The sequence below is a fragment of the Prenolepis imparis genome, unplaced genomic scaffold (genome assembly GCF_030444845.1).
Source record: "Prenolepis imparis isolate NDT839.2.m4 unplaced genomic scaffold, iyPreImpa1.0 SCAF_147, whole genome shotgun sequence".
In the NCBI taxonomy this organism is placed as follows: Eukaryota; Metazoa; Arthropoda; class Insecta; order Hymenoptera; family Formicidae; genus Prenolepis; species Prenolepis imparis.
Window position 1 is genome coordinate 40,609 of NW_028141305.1, and position 15,892 is coordinate 56,500.

General features: G+C 44.6%; 2 protein-coding genes across 3 annotated transcripts; both read left to right on the forward strand.

Annotated features, from left to right (window-relative positions):
* The first annotated feature begins 689 nt into the window (after window positions 1-689).
* LOC145947790 (uncharacterized) lies at window positions 690-6,602 on the forward strand. 2 transcript variants are annotated; one of them, XM_083057570.1, is made up of 2 exons: window positions 690-4,547; window positions 6,345-6,602. In XM_083057570.1, exon 1 carries the CDS (start codon window positions 697-699, stop codon window positions 4,543-4,545), a length of 3,849 nt encoding a protein of 1,282 aa, XP_082913696.1. In that variant the 5' UTR covers window positions 690-696; the 3' UTR covers window positions 4,546-4,547; window positions 6,345-6,602. The 2 variants fall into 2 exon arrangements, with proteins under 2 accessions (XP_082913696.1, XP_082913697.1); XM_083057571.1 differs by lacking the exon at window positions 6,345-6,602 and adding an exon at window positions 4,927-5,184.
* A 3,683-nt stretch (window positions 6,603-10,285) lies between these two features.
* On the forward strand, window positions 10,286-15,577 carry LOC145947788 (uncharacterized). Its single transcript, XM_083057565.1, has 2 exons — window positions 10,286-14,943; window positions 15,320-15,577. Exon 1 carries the CDS (start codon window positions 10,293-10,295, stop codon window positions 14,940-14,942), a length of 4,650 nt encoding a protein of 1,549 aa, XP_082913691.1. The 5' UTR covers window positions 10,286-10,292; the 3' UTR covers window position 14,943; window positions 15,320-15,577.
* Window positions 15,578-15,892: the final 315 nt, after the last annotated feature.

Genomic DNA, 15,892 nt, shown 5'->3' on the forward strand with positions numbered 1-15,892 from the left:
TTGTTCGAAGACGTGATAGGGTGCGTAACGCATTACCGACACGAGATAAAAATGATTTCGGAAAAGCCGTTTAAAACGAAACTATATCCTGTGCCGGAGGTACACAGAGATCGGGTGCGCGAACACTTAGCGGAACTCGAAGATCAGGATATAATCGAGAAAGCCACGACTCAGTACATAAACCCAGTCGTGATAGTAGTGAAAAAGTCTGGTGACATTCGACTTTGCGTAGATGCGCGCGAGTTGAACAAACGAATGACCAACGACCACGAACAACCTCCGACGATCGACGAAGTATTTCGCCGAATAGGCAATAAGAGTTACTTTACGACGTTGGACGTGGCCAAAGCGTTCTGGCAGATACCGTTAACCGCGGAAAGCAAGCGATACACCGGATTTATGTTCGACAATAGATCGTACGTCTTTAAACGTTTACCTTTCGGGCTGAAAACAGCGGGTGCTTCGTTTACGCGAGCTATGCGAGCGGCGATAGGGGACGAATGCGATGCGTTTACCATCGTATATCTAGACGACATACTGATCGCGTCGAATACTATAGAAGAACACTTGTTCCATGTGAACTATGTGCTCGAGAAATTGCGCAGAGTAGGGTTTAGATTGAACCGCGACAAATGCGAATTTCTCCGAACCGAAATAACGTTTCTGGGACACACGTTCGATAACGTGAAGGCAGAAATGAACGAAAGTACGAAAAACGCGATTAGAAACTTCGAGAAACCCAAAAATAAGAAAGCCATTCAAGCTTTCCTGGGACTCGTAAACTGGGATCGTCGTTTTGTGCGAAATTTGTCTAAATTGACAAAACCTCTCGAGAACTTACTAAAAAAATCGATAAAATTCCTGTGGACCGAGGAAACGCAACAAGCGTTCGAGGCGATTAAACGAGCGTTCGAGGAAGCGGATAGTTTATTCGTAATTCGTCCGGGAATGAAATTTGGTATTTACGTCGACGCGTCCAAGTACGGACTAGGCGCGATGCTTTACCAATACGACGACGATAAATCGGAGAAAAAATTCACGGTAGCCTATGCGAGCCGTAGCCTGAAGGGGGCTGAATTAAACTATACGGTAACAGAGATAGAATGTCTCGCATTGGTGTGGGCGCTTAGAAAATGGCACACTACGTTGCTAGGCCGACACGTTAGAGTTCACTCCGATCATCGGGCGTTAAAGTTTGTAGGAGCATGCGCGGACGACAGTTCGCGAATCGCGAGATGGATGTCGTTTCTCAACGAATTCCAGCTCGAGATAATTCACGTACCGGGAAAAGAAAACAAAATCGCGGACACACTGTCGCGTAATAATGTTAAAAACGGTTACGTAAAGAAGGAGGAGAAAACTAAGCGTATCGCAGCGATAAGCAAACCGAACGACGATACCGAAACGTCAAATTGGTGCGAGATCATTGCGGAAGCGCAACGGGCGGACGAGGAACTGTTAGAGCAAACTCGCGAACGTCCATACAATTTTCAAGAACGCGAAGGTTTGATTCGACTAAATAAAACAGGCGGAGATCGTGTAATTGTACCAGAGTCCATTAAATGGAAGATTGTAGATAGGGTACATAATTACCTACTGCATTTTGGTACCGACAAAGTTACCGACTTCGTAGAACGATACATGTCGATATTGAATTTAGAGCGCGTGGTACGAGACGTAGTAGCGTCCTGTGAAGCGTGTCAAGCCACGAAATACTATACCCGACCGACGAGGGGTACCGAGTACTATACATTACCAGAGAAACCTGGCCAAGTAATATCTCTTGATTTATTTGGACCATTGCCGCAAACTCCACGCGGAAATAAATACATACTGGTCTTAATGGATCAATTTTCTAAACTAACGCGACTCTTTCCGTTAAAAAATCAGAAATTAGACTCCATAATGGATTGCTTGCAATTAGAGTATTTTCCAACAGTCGGTATACCGGACGAAATACTTACCGACAACGCGGGTCAATTCATAACTAATAGATGGCGAGAGTTCGGGACGGAAATAGGGTTTTCCATCCGAAAAACGTCGCCATATAACCCTCAATCGAACCCGGTTGAGAGGGTTATGCGAGAGTTAGGCCGAATTATTAGGCTATACTCGCACGAGAAACAAACAGGATGGGACAAGATCGTCAAACGCGCGGAGATAACAATCAACGCAACGACACACCGAAGTACGGGCTACCGACCGGTGGATCTACATCCTAACTACGAAGACGCACTGCATATCGATCCGAGATTCGAATCACAGCGCAACATCGATGACGAAGAGGAGGACATCGATCAAGACGAGGAGGAAGAAGATCTTGAAAGAAAGATCAATAAGGCGGCCGATACACTCAAAAAGAGGGCTGACCAGAGAAAAACACAAACCGACAAGCACGGAGAAGCTAAACCATTCAATCCGGGCGACAAGGTTTGGTTGAAACTACACAAAAGGAGCGATGCCAGTCGACGGTTGACGAAGAAAATTCATCTGGTTTTCGAAGGTCCATACACCGTACGACAGGAGGTACGTCCAAACGCTTACGTGTTGGAGGACGAGGAGGGGAACAGTCTAGGAACGTTCAACTCCAGACAACTAAAACCGCACCGCGAGGCAAAACTAAAGCCCGAGATGCAAATAAACATGCTGACAACTGATAAACCAGTCGGTAAAATTCAGCATAAAGAAATCGACAGTTTTATCAACGATCTGAGAGGTCAAGATGAAGCGACAAGGGAGGAGGAACTTACCTGGAGCGAGCCGGACGGAAACTCAACGCCGATAGATGTGGAGATCACGGACGACGAAGCAGCAACGTCAACGGTCAGCCAGGAAGTAAGCCAAAAATCTCTGAAAAGAAAGAAGAGAGAAAAGATTAGCGAAAAAGGGATGCGCCATATATCGAGGATAACCAACCTGATATACGGAAACAAACAAATTCCATTCACGATGGGTCTAGTAGAAGGTCACATAATGAAGATCTTGATGGATACACGTGGGGAATTCAACGTTATCACTAAAAAAGCAGTCCAACGGATTGAAAGTGATGGACACATTTTGGAGAGGATTAAAACTCCAAAAAACATCCCAGCCTATCTCAAAAGAGAAAAGAAGATTAAAATCCGTACCGTTCCAATTAAAATGGAAGCATACGGAAAACAACTAAAAATCGAAGCGATGATCCTCGAAGGAGACGAACCATGTCTTATGATCGGGAGGATTACGCGTAGAGAACTTGCCAAAAATCTCACCAAGAGCGAGGGAGCAACAATTAACTCACAATATGCTCTAACGAGATGGAACCAACACTTATCTTTGGAGTCCAGGGTAGCAAACAACCACGGTGACCAGAAGGATGATCAGGAACCCGGAAGCAGCCAAGCTGAACAGAAGGATGATCATAAACCCGAGGGAAGCCAATGTCAACCCCATAACGAAGGACGACCCAAAATAAGACAAAGTGTGCGCGAAAATAGTTTTCGTGTGCGCGAAAGCAGAGAAAGTCCGATTCAATCGGAAATCCGTACTCCCGACAGTGCAAAAAGTGCATGCGTTGCGGAAAATTCCCAAATTAAGGGAAATCAAAATCAAAAGAAAGTTTTCGTAAAAGACTTAAAAGACAGTCATAGAGACTCTAAACTTAGTCTTAAGAAACCGAAACTGTTCGAAACTAATCGAAATTTAACGTTAAGTCATCTAGATTTAAGATACCATGTCGAAAAGTCACTAGATTCTAGTGATAAGACATTTATAAAACAAAAGTCGACTAATGATGTCGAAACAGTCGATGTATTAGCAAATTCATCGTCAAAATCAACATTTTCAACACCTATCGATAACGAGATAGAGAGCGGTGCAATGGCGATGCTAAGTACCCAAAAGTTGAATAAATTACTTCAGAATACAGAAAAAGGCAAAAGTTTCAATAATTTACCAAAATTTAATGAAGTTACTAGGGAAAAATCACTAGAATCTAGTGAAAATTCACAAATTAATAATAATAGGACAGGAATATACGTTTCCGAAGAGAAATATTCCAACAATTCGCTAACAATAAAGAAAATAGCGGATAGTAGCGTTAAGAATATAAATTTAGCGTTCAAGAATATAGAAATTAGTTCAAATTTTAGTAATAAGGTAGAATTAAATGAGAAATCGCGAGAAACAGCGAGAAATACGATTTCCTCAAAAGTTACTAGCCTAGGGGAAAAAATTAATCGTATTACCGATGTGGAGAAGACTTTAGAACACACCAAGGATAGATGGCAGAAGGACAGCGACCGCAGCCACATAAAAGCCAACTTACCGACTGAATCACGCAAAACAAGTAAAGAGCTTTGTCGTGACAAAAGGCCACGACAAACCCCTTTAGGGGGGGCTATGCAGCCGGAAGTTAGGCTGAGAAGGATGGCCACAGCTGCAACCAGCGAGGAGCCAGCCAAGCAGCCGCCAAGCCCAACCAGGGAAGTGGAGACGGCCGAAGAGATCTCGAAAGGCCAGATTCGGGACCCGGAGAAGAGGTCAGCCGCTGCCGACTTCTTTTAGAGGTAAATAATTGACTGGAGATAATAGGTACCGACAGCCGACGGTCGGTAATTAACCGACCCGAGGAAAAACATTGTGCAAGTCGAGCCTGACCAGTTACCGACGGTCGGTAAGTGACCGACCATGAGGTCGTCACCAAAAACACTTACCGACTTACCGACCGAGCACAGTCGATAAGTTTACCGACGTATACTTACCATCAATGGTACTTACCATTGACTAAGACTAGCATTATACTTAGTATTATATTTATATCTTTATTATTTGATTAATTAAATATTAAGTGCGTTAATTAAGCGTTAAGCGAACTGTTAGCGGTTAATTGTGATAAGCGCAAACAATATAATATCTAAAGTTAAGACCGCCTATGCGTATTTATAGGAGGCGCTGGCGTAAGGAGTTCGCCATCTTGCGAGGCGCGCCTATAAAAGGAGAGCCGAGAGAGGGACCGGGGCTCATTGCTCTCGCGACCACCGACGTGCACGCATGAGTCAGTCGTGCAATTTTAAACATAAGATAATTTTATTTTATTTGTACGCAGTATTTTATTTTTGTTATGGGAAGTGACGGGAGATACATAGATATATCTAATTTTAGTTTTATATTTTTTAAAATAAATTTTATATTTATAATATAAAACGTGTGCCCGTTCATTCAACCATCAACGAAATCCTGTGCGCGGAGACGTTTCAGTGAATCCTGGACAGATCCTGAGGCACAGACGGGAAGCTGCCACATCCTGGCAATTCCCGAAAGAATAATTAACTCGATTAATTATTCATAACGCGTGTGACGCGAGTGTTACGTCATTTCATATGACGAACAAAGGTGACGGTTGGATGACGTCATTTTGTGCCTTTGTCTCTCACAAAGGAAACTACGCAGTACAGCGAGCCGCGAAGCGGTAAAGGTGCTCATCTGCAACAGGGGTTCTCATCCTGGGGATCCATAAATCTTGTCGGGAGACAAGCTGAACCACGTAGCAGTGGTGACCATATGGAACAGGGGTTCTCATCCTGGGGATCCAGTGTTCCTGTCTGTGGACCAGATAGACGACGCAGCAGCGGTACTCATCTGGCGAAGGGGTTCTCATTCCGGGGATCCAGAGATCTTGTCCGTAGTCTAGAGAAACGGACTGGCGACCGTGTTAAAGGTAGGAAAGCTGCCTAAATCACATAACTCCCGAACTCTCAAGACCCATCGTCCGGTCACAACCTAACCTAACCTAACCTAACCTAACCTAACCTAACCTTGCAGCCGGAAGTCCAGCTGACACGGATGCAGGCCCCAGTCTTCAAGATCCCGAAGAGGAAGCCGGAGACAACGACGACCGGGAAACAAATGGACTGCGCAGGAGATGACAGCCCAGATACAGCAGCAAAGGTCGAGATGAAGAGATCGGCCGCTGCAGATTTTTTTTAAGGTAACTAAAGTGTTGCAAGACAACAAGTTACCGACAGCCGACGGTCGGTAACTAACCGAACCGAGGAAAAACATTGTGCAAGTCGAGCCTGACCAGTTACCGACGGTCGGTAAGTGACCGACCATGAGGTCGTCACCAAAAACACTTACCGACTTACCGACCGAGCACAGTCGATAAGTTTACCGACGTATACTTACCATCAATGGTACTTACCATTGACTAAGACTAGCATTATACTTAGTATTATATTTAACCTTTAGTATGTTATTAATTAATATTAAGTGCGATATGTAAGCGCTTATTAAACTGTTGGCTGTGAGCTATGATAAGCGCGAACCATATATTAAAAGTTAAGACCGCCTATGCGTATTTATAGGAGGCGCTGGCGTAAGGAGTTAGCCATCTTGCGAGGCGCGCCTATAAAAGGAGAGCCGAGAGAGGGACCAAGGCTCATTGCTCTCGCGACCACCGACGTGCACGCATGAGTCAGTCGTGCAATTTTAAACATAAGATAATTTTATTTTATTTGTACGCAGTATTTTATTTTTGTTATGGGAAGTGACGGGAGATACATAGATATATCTAATTTTAGTTTTATATTTTTTAAAATAAATTTTATATTTATAATATAAAACGTGTGCCCGTTCATTCAACCATCAACGAAATCCTGTGCGCGGAGACGTTTCAGTGAATCCTGGACAGATCCTGAGGCACAGACGGGAAGCTGCCACATCCTGGCAATTCCCGAAAGAATAATTAACTCGATTAATTATTCATAACGCGTGTGACGCGAGTGTTACGTCATTTCATATGACGAACAAAGGTGACGGTTGGATGACGTCATCTTGTGCCTTTGTCTCTCACAAAGGAAACTACGCAGTACAGCGAGCCGCGAAGCGGTAAAGGTGCTCATCTGCAACAGGGGTTCTCATCCTGGGGATCCATAAATCTTGTCGGGAGACAAGCTGAACCACGTAGCAGTGGTGACCATATGGAACAGGGGTTCTCATCCTGGGGATCCAGGGTTCCTGTCTGTGGACCAGATAGACGACGCAGCAGCGGTACTCATCTGGCGAAGGGGTTCTCATTCCGGGGATCCAGAGATCTTGTCCGTAGTCTAGAGAAACGGACTGGCGACCGTGTTAAAGGTAGGAAAGCTGCCTAAATCACATAACTCCCGAACTCTCAAGACCCATCGTCCGGTCACAGTATTATTGTGCTAGTCTGCGGGGAATTTGATACCGTAACCGCGAATCCTGTTTTGGAAACGAAGTCCGGTGTCCCGTGTCTGTGGGAATATCGCGCGGTAAAGTAACATAACCCAGTAGAAAAAATATAATTGGCAGATCGTATTTCTTTCGAATTGGCGACCGTGACAGGACGTTGCTAACCAAGTGTCGTGAGTGCTTCACGAATACGTGTTCACGCGGTGAAGTCGAGTAGCGAGCGTGACGAAAAACCGTGTTCCATCGTGCGTAGCGATACGGCAATTGTTAACGGTAGAGCCTGATACGCGGACATAGTAATAATGACCGACAAAGACGAGAGAGAGTGTGAGGAGCGAGCGAGCGAGATCGCTAAGAAAATCCCGGGACCGGTGAAGCATTCGCCGATTCGTGGGGAAAATATCGCGAAATTCGTAACCGAAAGTCAAAACGAGAGTGCGACGGACGCGAGCGAAGACGCGAATGATGAGATTACGTCGCGATATACGGAAGTACGCGATAAAGTAACGACGCGTTCGAAATCAACGATGAGCGCGGAAGAAATGTTGGGTGTCAAGTGCGCGGAAGTGGATATGCTGCGTGCACAGTTAGACAAAGTGACAAGTAGATTAGGTAGGATGATGACAGAGTCGTCCAATACAATACCAAAGTCACGAGTCGATAACGAGGTAAGAGACTTGACCGGCGGACACGTCGGTAAAGTCGATAACTACCAAACCGATCCAACAGTCGGTAAGGTAGGAACTGACCGTATCATGCGAGTCAGGCAAGGCATGGTCGGTAACCCATCCACGGATGATAAGTTATCGATACTGTTGAGGTCAATTAGTAACCGACTAGACGCGATTGAGGCTCGAGATAAAGGAAACGCGACCGAAGCGAGACGCGCCGAGACTAACAGGGTCCGCGACACAACGTCGAGCGATGAAGAGGTTTCCAGGGGTCCTTTCGTAACTATAGGTGAAAATACGATCGTACGAGCTAAGTTACCGAGGGGGGGTTGGTTGAAGAACCCATTCGAGGAACTAAAGTTCACCGGGAGAAATGACGCGCAGAATCCTATTAAATTCCTACGGAAATTCGAGAACATCGTAAAGTACGAGGGGGTAGACGAGCGTGACCAGCTCTATTACTTTGGTAGGTGCATGCGTGGCGCGGCAGCCAGCTGGCATGATATCCGCGATCCCGACGATATACTGGACGCGAAAGAAGCGTTCAGAGACTATTTTTGGGGCGAGGAACAACAAGCGCGATTCCGCGAAGAGGTATACAACGGAAAGTATAAATACGACTCCGCGATCTCGATGTCGGAATACGCGTTGAACGTATCCAAGCAAGCCAAATACTTGTCACCGCCAATGGCGGATCACGAAGTCATAAGATGCGTAAAAAGGCATTTTGGCGAAACCGTAGCTAGGGAAATTAGACCGACTACGGTAAAAACAGTCGAAGAGTTTATAAAACTACTAGACGAACTAGATTACGAGCGTAAAAGGATACAAGCGCGGAAACCGCGTACCGAAACGCCGAAAACTAAATCCGAATATCCAAATAGGGATCGGGTAAACAACAAACGGTTCGCAAACACGAGTGAGCGAAACCAAACGAGCGCGAAACCCAATACGGGTTATCAAGCTAATAACGCGAAACGCGAAAATACGGAACATACGCCAGATACCGCGAAAACCTCAGAACCAATAGAGAGTGTCGGTAAAATGGGCAACAAAGGGGTCAATAAATACGACAAGAGCGCCGGTAATAAAACGCTCAAACAAGTGTCGGTAAAAAACGATCTTGCTCAGCGAAAACAAGTAGCGACTATCGATACGAGGGAAGAGACGAGCGAAGCGGAGGACGACGTACAACCCGATAAGAAAATCGCGATTATGAGAACGAAGGAAATAATTCGCGAAGTAGACGATCTATCTAAGGAGGATCAGGAAAAAACCAACGCGAGGGCGATGCCGTACGCGGAGGTAAAGATAGGGGACGTGTCGGTAAAAACGTTAATCGATACCGGGGCACAGATATCCGCGATAACTAAAGCCTTATACGACACGTTAAACCAAAGAAAGATCCCAATGAGGATCATACCGATAAGGAAATTTTCCTTGGTAGGAGCGTTCTCCGACCGAGGACAGCCAATCGCGAACCGAGTACAGTTGACTTTCCGTTTAACGGGTAGAGAATTCACTTACGAGGTATACGTGGTTAGGAACTTGTCTTACGACATGATACTAGGGCATGATTTCTTGTCCGAACAAACCGCGACTTTACGATGCGACGTAAGCCGGTTTACGTTAGACTTTCCGGAAGGAGAGGAACCGATTGTCGAATTAAACGCGATAGACATAGACACCGCGGAAAGACAATTAAATATTATTATTAACAACAACGGCGAGTTGTTCGAAGACGTGATAGGGTGCGTAACGCATTACCGACACGAGATAAAAATGATTTCGGAAAAGCCGTTTAAAACGAAACTATATCCTGTGCCGGAGGTACACAGAGATCGGGTGCGCGAACACTTAGCGGAACTCGAAGATCAGGATATAATCGAGAAAGCCACGACTCAGTACATAAACCCAGTCGTGATAGTAGTGAAAAAGTCTGGTGACATTCGACTTTGCGTAGATGCGCGCGAGTTGAACAAACGAATGACCAACGACCACGAACAACCTCCGACGATCGACGAAGTATTTCGCCGAATAGGCAATAAGAGTTACTTTACGACGTTGGACGTGGCCAAAGCGTTCTGGCAGATACCGTTAACCGCGGAAAGCAAGCGATACACCGGATTTATGTTCGACAATAGATCGTACGTCTTTAAACGTTTACCTTTCGGGCTGAAAACAGCGGGTGCTTCGTTTACGCGAGCTATGCGAGCGGCGATAGGGGACGAATGCGATGCGTTTACCATCGTATATCTAGACGACATACTGATCGCGTCGAATACTATAGAAGAACACTTGTTCCATGTGAACTATGTGCTCGAGAAATTGCGCAGAGTAGGGTTTAGATTGAACCGCGACAAATGCGAATTTCTCCGAACCGAAATAACGTTTCTGGGACACACGTTCGATAACGTGAAGGCAGAAATGAACGAAAGTACGAAAAACGCGATTAGAAACTTCGAGAAACCCAAAAATAAGAAAGCCATTCAAGCTTTCCTGGGACTCGTAAACTGGGATCGTCGTTTTGTGCGAAATTTGTCTAAATTGACAAAACCTCTCGAGAACTTACTAAAAAAATCGATAAAATTCCTGTGGACCGAGGAAACGCAACAAGCGTTCGAGGCGATTAAACGAGCGTTCGAGGAAGCGGATAGTTTATTCGTAATTCGTCCGGGAATGAAATTTGGTATTTACGTCGACGCGTCCAAGTACGGACTAGGCGCGATGCTTTACCAATACGACGACGATAAATCGGAGAAAAAATTCACGGTAGCCTATGCGAGCCGTAGCCTGAAGGGGGCTGAATTAAACTATACGGTAACAGAGATAGAATGTCTCGCATTGGTGTGGGCGCTTAGAAAATGGCACACTACGTTGCTAGGCCGACACGTTAGAGTTCACTCCGATCATCGGGCGTTAAAGTTTGTAGGAGCATGCGCGGACGACAGTTCGCGAATCGCGAGATGGATGTCGTTTCTCAACGAATTCCAGCTCGAGATAATTCACGTACCGGGAAAAGAAAACAAAATCGCGGACACACTGTCGCGTAATAATGTTAAAAACGGTTACGTAAAGAAGGAGGAGAAAACTAAGCGTATCGCAGCGATAAGCAAACCGAACGACGATACCGAAACGTCAAATTGGTGCGAGATCATTGCGGAAGCGCAACGGGCGGACGAGGAACTGTTAGAGCAAACTCGCGAACGTCCATACAATTTTCAAGAACGCGAAGGTTTGATTCGACTAAATAAAACAGGCGGAGATCGTGTAATTGTACCAGAGTCCATTAAATGGAAGATTGTAGATAGGGTACATAATTACCTACTGCATTTTGGTACCGACAAAGTTACCGACTTCGTAGAACGATACATGTCGATATTGAATTTAGAGCGCGTGGTACGAGACGTAGTAGCGTCCTGTGAAGCGTGTCAAGCCACGAAATACTATACCCGACCGACGAGGGGTACCGAGTACTATACATTACCAGAGAAACCTGGCCAAGTAATATCTCTTGATTTATTTGGACCATTGCCGCAAACTCCACGCGGAAATAAATACATACTGGTCTTAATGGATCAATTTTCTAAACTAACGCGACTCTTTCCGTTAAAAAATCAGAAATTAGACTCCATAATGGATTGCTTGCAATTAGAGTATTTTCCAACAGTCGGTATACCGGACGAAATACTTACCGACAACGCGGGTCAATTCATAACTAATAGATGGCGAGAGTTCGGGACGGAAATAGGGTTTTCCATCCGAAAAACGTCGCCATATAACCCTCAATCGAACCCGGTTGAGAGGGTTATGCGAGAGTTAGGCCGAATTATTAGGCTATACTCGCACGAGAAACAAACAGGATGGGACAAGATCGTCAAACGCGCGGAGATAACAATCAACGCAACGACACACCGAAGTACGGGCTACCGACCGGTGGATCTACATCCTAACTACGAAGACGCACTGCATATCGATCCTAGATTCGAATCACAGCGCAACATCGATGACGAAGAGGAGGACATCGATCAAGACGAGGAGGAAGAAGATCTTGAAGGAAAGATCAAAAAGGCGGCCGATACACTCAAAAAGAGGGCTGACCAAAGAAAAACACAAACCGACAAGCACGGAGAAGCTAAACCATTCAATCCGGGCGACAAGGTTTGGTTGAAACTACACAAAAGGAGCGATGCCAGTCGACGGTTGACGAAGAAAATTCATCTGGTTTTCGAAGGTCCATACACCGTACGACAGGAGGTACGTCCAAACGCTTACGTGTTGGAGGACGAGGAGGGGAACAGTCTAGGAACGTTCAACTCCAGACAACTAAAACCGCACCGCGAGGCAAAACTAAAGCCCGAGATGCAAATAAACATGCTGACAACTGATAAACCAGTCGGTAAAATTCAGCATAAAGAAATCGACAGTTTTATCAACGATCTGAGAGGTCAAGATGAAGCGACAAGGGAGGAGGAACTTACCTGGAGCGAGCCGGACGGAAACTCAACGCCGATAGATGTGGAGATCACGGACGACGAAGCAGCAACGTCAACGGTCAGCCAGGAAGTAAGCCAAAAATCTCTGAAAAGAAAGAAGAGAGAAAAGATTAGCGAAAAAGGGATGCGCCATATATCGAGGATAACCAACCTGATATACGGAAACAAACAAATTCCATTCACGATGGGTCTAGTAGAAGGTCACATAATGAAGATCTTGATGGATACACGTGGGGAATTCAACGTTATCACTAAAAAAGCAGTCCAACGGATTGAAAGTGATGGACACATTTTGGAGAGGATTAAAACTCCAAAAAACATCCCAGCCTATCTCAAAAGAGAAAAGAAGATTAAAATCCGTACCGTTCCAATTAAAATGGAAGCATACGGAAAACAACTAAAAATCGAAGCGATGATCCTCGAAGGAGACGAACCATGTCTTATGATCGGGAGGATTACGCGTAGAGAACTTGCCAAAAATCTCACCAAGAGCGAGGGAGCAACAATTAACTCACAATATGCTCTAACGAGATGGAACCAACACTTATCTTTGGAGTCCAGGGTAGCAAACAACCACGGTGACCAGAAGGATGATCAGGAACCCGGAAGCAGCCAAGCTGAACAGAAGGATGATCATAAACCCGAGGGAAGCCAATGTCAACCCCATAACGAAGGACGACCCAAAATAAGACAAAGTGTGCGCGAAAATAGTTTTCGTGTGCGCGAAAGCAGAGAAAGTCCGATTCAATCGGAAATCCGTACTCCCGACAGTGCAAAAAGTGCATGCGTTGCGGAAAATTCCCAAATTAAGGGAAATCAAAATCAAAAGAAAGTTTTCGTAAAAGACTTAAAAGACAGTCATAGAGACTCTAAACTTAGTCTTAAGAAACCGAAACTGTTCGAAACTAATCGAAATTTAACGTTAAGTCATCTAGATTTAAGATACCATGTCGAAAAGTCACTAGATTCTAGTGATAAGACATTTATAAAACAAAAGTCGACTAATGATGTCGAAACAGTCGATGTATTAGCAAATTCATCGTCAAAATCAACATTTTCAACACCTATCGATAACGAGATAGAGAGCGGTGCAATGGCGATGCTAAGTACCCAAAAGTTGAATAAATTACTTCAGAATACAGAAAAAGGCAAAAGTTTCAATAATTTACCAAAATTTAATGAAGTTACTAGGGAAAAATCACTAGAATCTAGTGAAAATTCACAAATTAATAATAATAGGACAGGAATATACGTTTCCGAAGAGAAATATTCCAACAATTCGCTAACAATAAAGAAAATAGCGGATAATAGCGTTAAAAATATAAATTTAGCGTTTAAGAATATAGAAATTAGTTCAAACTTTAGTAATAAAGTAGAATTAAACGAGAAATCGCGAGAAACACCGAAAAATACGATTTTCCGAAAAGTTACTAGACTAGGGGAAAAAATTAATCGTATTAACGATGTGGAGAAGACTTTAGAACACACCGAGGATAGATGGCAGAAGGACAGCGACCGCAGCAACATGAAAACAAGCCCTGAGGTCAAGATCCAGTATGGCCGTACCTCAATGTCAGCTGAGACATCGTGCTGTGCAATAGTTAGTCGATACAACCAGTTATTAAACAAAATGCAGAAGAGCGAGGCAGTAAACGAGTTTTACAAGGAAGAAGACGGACAATACGACCGTGTACTTCAAGCAGTAAAACTGAAGGGCGTCAAGAGACGACGCGATATGAGGATGCAGATGCTGAAAAGATTTGCAGACACGGAGGGGGAATACGAGAAGTATACACCCGTAGAAATCGACCAAGTGATCGAAGCGGAAAGCGAGAAGATCAACAGGGTCAACGCGATGGTTATATCAGCCATAAAGGCGCAAGGATTGTCAAAGACATATTTTGACAAGACACTGCTAAAGGATGACGACGGAGAGGACCTTTTTGAAATACAATCCATCATCGAGGTAAAATTCCTCAAAGTCGAGGCAGAAAAAGCAAAACCAATAAGCGCGGAGTTCATCATAGATGAAGGTAAATTGCTTAAAAATGTAAAAATTTTGAGCGGAAATACCAGCGAGGCCGATAAAGTATTATCCATCGAGGACTCGGCGGATAACAGCACGAAGGATAAGCTGCCAGAAACGAGACCGAGCCAAGATATAATACAAGACGACCCGAACAAAATAAAGCTGATTAGCAACGTCAAAATAAAGGACGCAGAACCCAAACCGAAGAAGTTATCTTTGGAGGAGATAGAGAGAATGTTCCATCAGACAAAGGAAGAGGATAAAGAAAATCTTCCATATAAAAAGAAGAAGCTATCCGAAGCCTGCATAACTGAACGACCTCAGCAAAATAAAGAGCCTTGCCGTTCAACAAGCTCACGACAAAGCCCTTTACGGGGGGCAATGCAGCCGGAAGTCCAGCTGACACGGATGCAGGCCCCAGTCTTCAAGATCCCGAAGAGGAAGCCGGAGACAACGACGACCGGGAAACAAATGGACTGCGCAGGAGATGACAGCCCAGATACAGCAGCAAAGGTCGAGATGAAGAGATCGGCCGCTGCAGATTTTTTTTAAGGTAACTAAAGTGTTGCAAGACAACAAGTTACCGACAGCCGACGGTCGGTAACTAACCGAACCGAGGAAAAACATTGTGCAAGTCGAGCCTGACCAGTTACCGACGGTCGGTAAGTGACCGACCATGAGGTCGTCACCAAAAACACTTACCGACTTACCGACCGAGCACAGTCGATAAGTTTACCGACGTATACTTACCATCAATGGTACTTACCATTGACTAAGACTAGCATTATACTTAGTATTATATTTAACCTTTAGTATGTTATTAATTAATATTAAGTGCGATATGTAAGCGCTTATTAAACTGTTGGCTGTGAGCTATGATAAGCGCGAACCATATATTAAAAGTTAAGACCGCCTATGCGTATTTATAGGAGGCGCTGGCGTAAGGAGTTAGCCATCTTGCGAGGCGCGCCTATAAAAGGAGAGCCGAGAGAGGGACCAAGGCTCATTGCTCTCGCGACCACCGACGTGCACGCATGAGTCAGTCGTGCAATTTTAAACATAAGATAATTTTATTTTATTTGTACGCAGTATTTTATTTTTGTTATGGGAAGTGACGGGAGATACATAGATATATCTAATTTTAGTTTTATATTTTTTAAAATAAATTTTATATTTATAATATAAAACGTGTGCCCGTTCATTCAACCATCAACGAAATCCTGTGCGCGGAGACGTTTCAGTGAATCCTGGACAGATCCTGAGGCACAGACGGGAAGCTGCCACATCCTGGCAATTCCCGAAAGAATAATTAACTCGATTAATTATTCATAACGCGTGTGACGCGAGTGTTACGTCATTTCATATGACGAACAAAGGTGACGGTTGGATGACGTCATCTTGTGCCTTTGTCTCTCACAAAGGAAACTACGCAGTACAGCGAGCCGCGAAGCGGTAAAGGTGCTCATCTGCAACAGGGGTTCTCATCCTGGGGATCCATAAAT

Coding starts and splice junctions, on each gene's coding strand:
- LOC145947790 (XM_083057570.1), top strand. CDS start 697: ATGAACGAAAGTACGAAAAACGCGATTAGAAACTTCGAGAAACCCAAA.
- LOC145947788 (XM_083057565.1), top strand. CDS start 10,293: ATGAACGAAAGTACGAAAAACGCGATTAGAAACTTCGAGAAACCCAAA.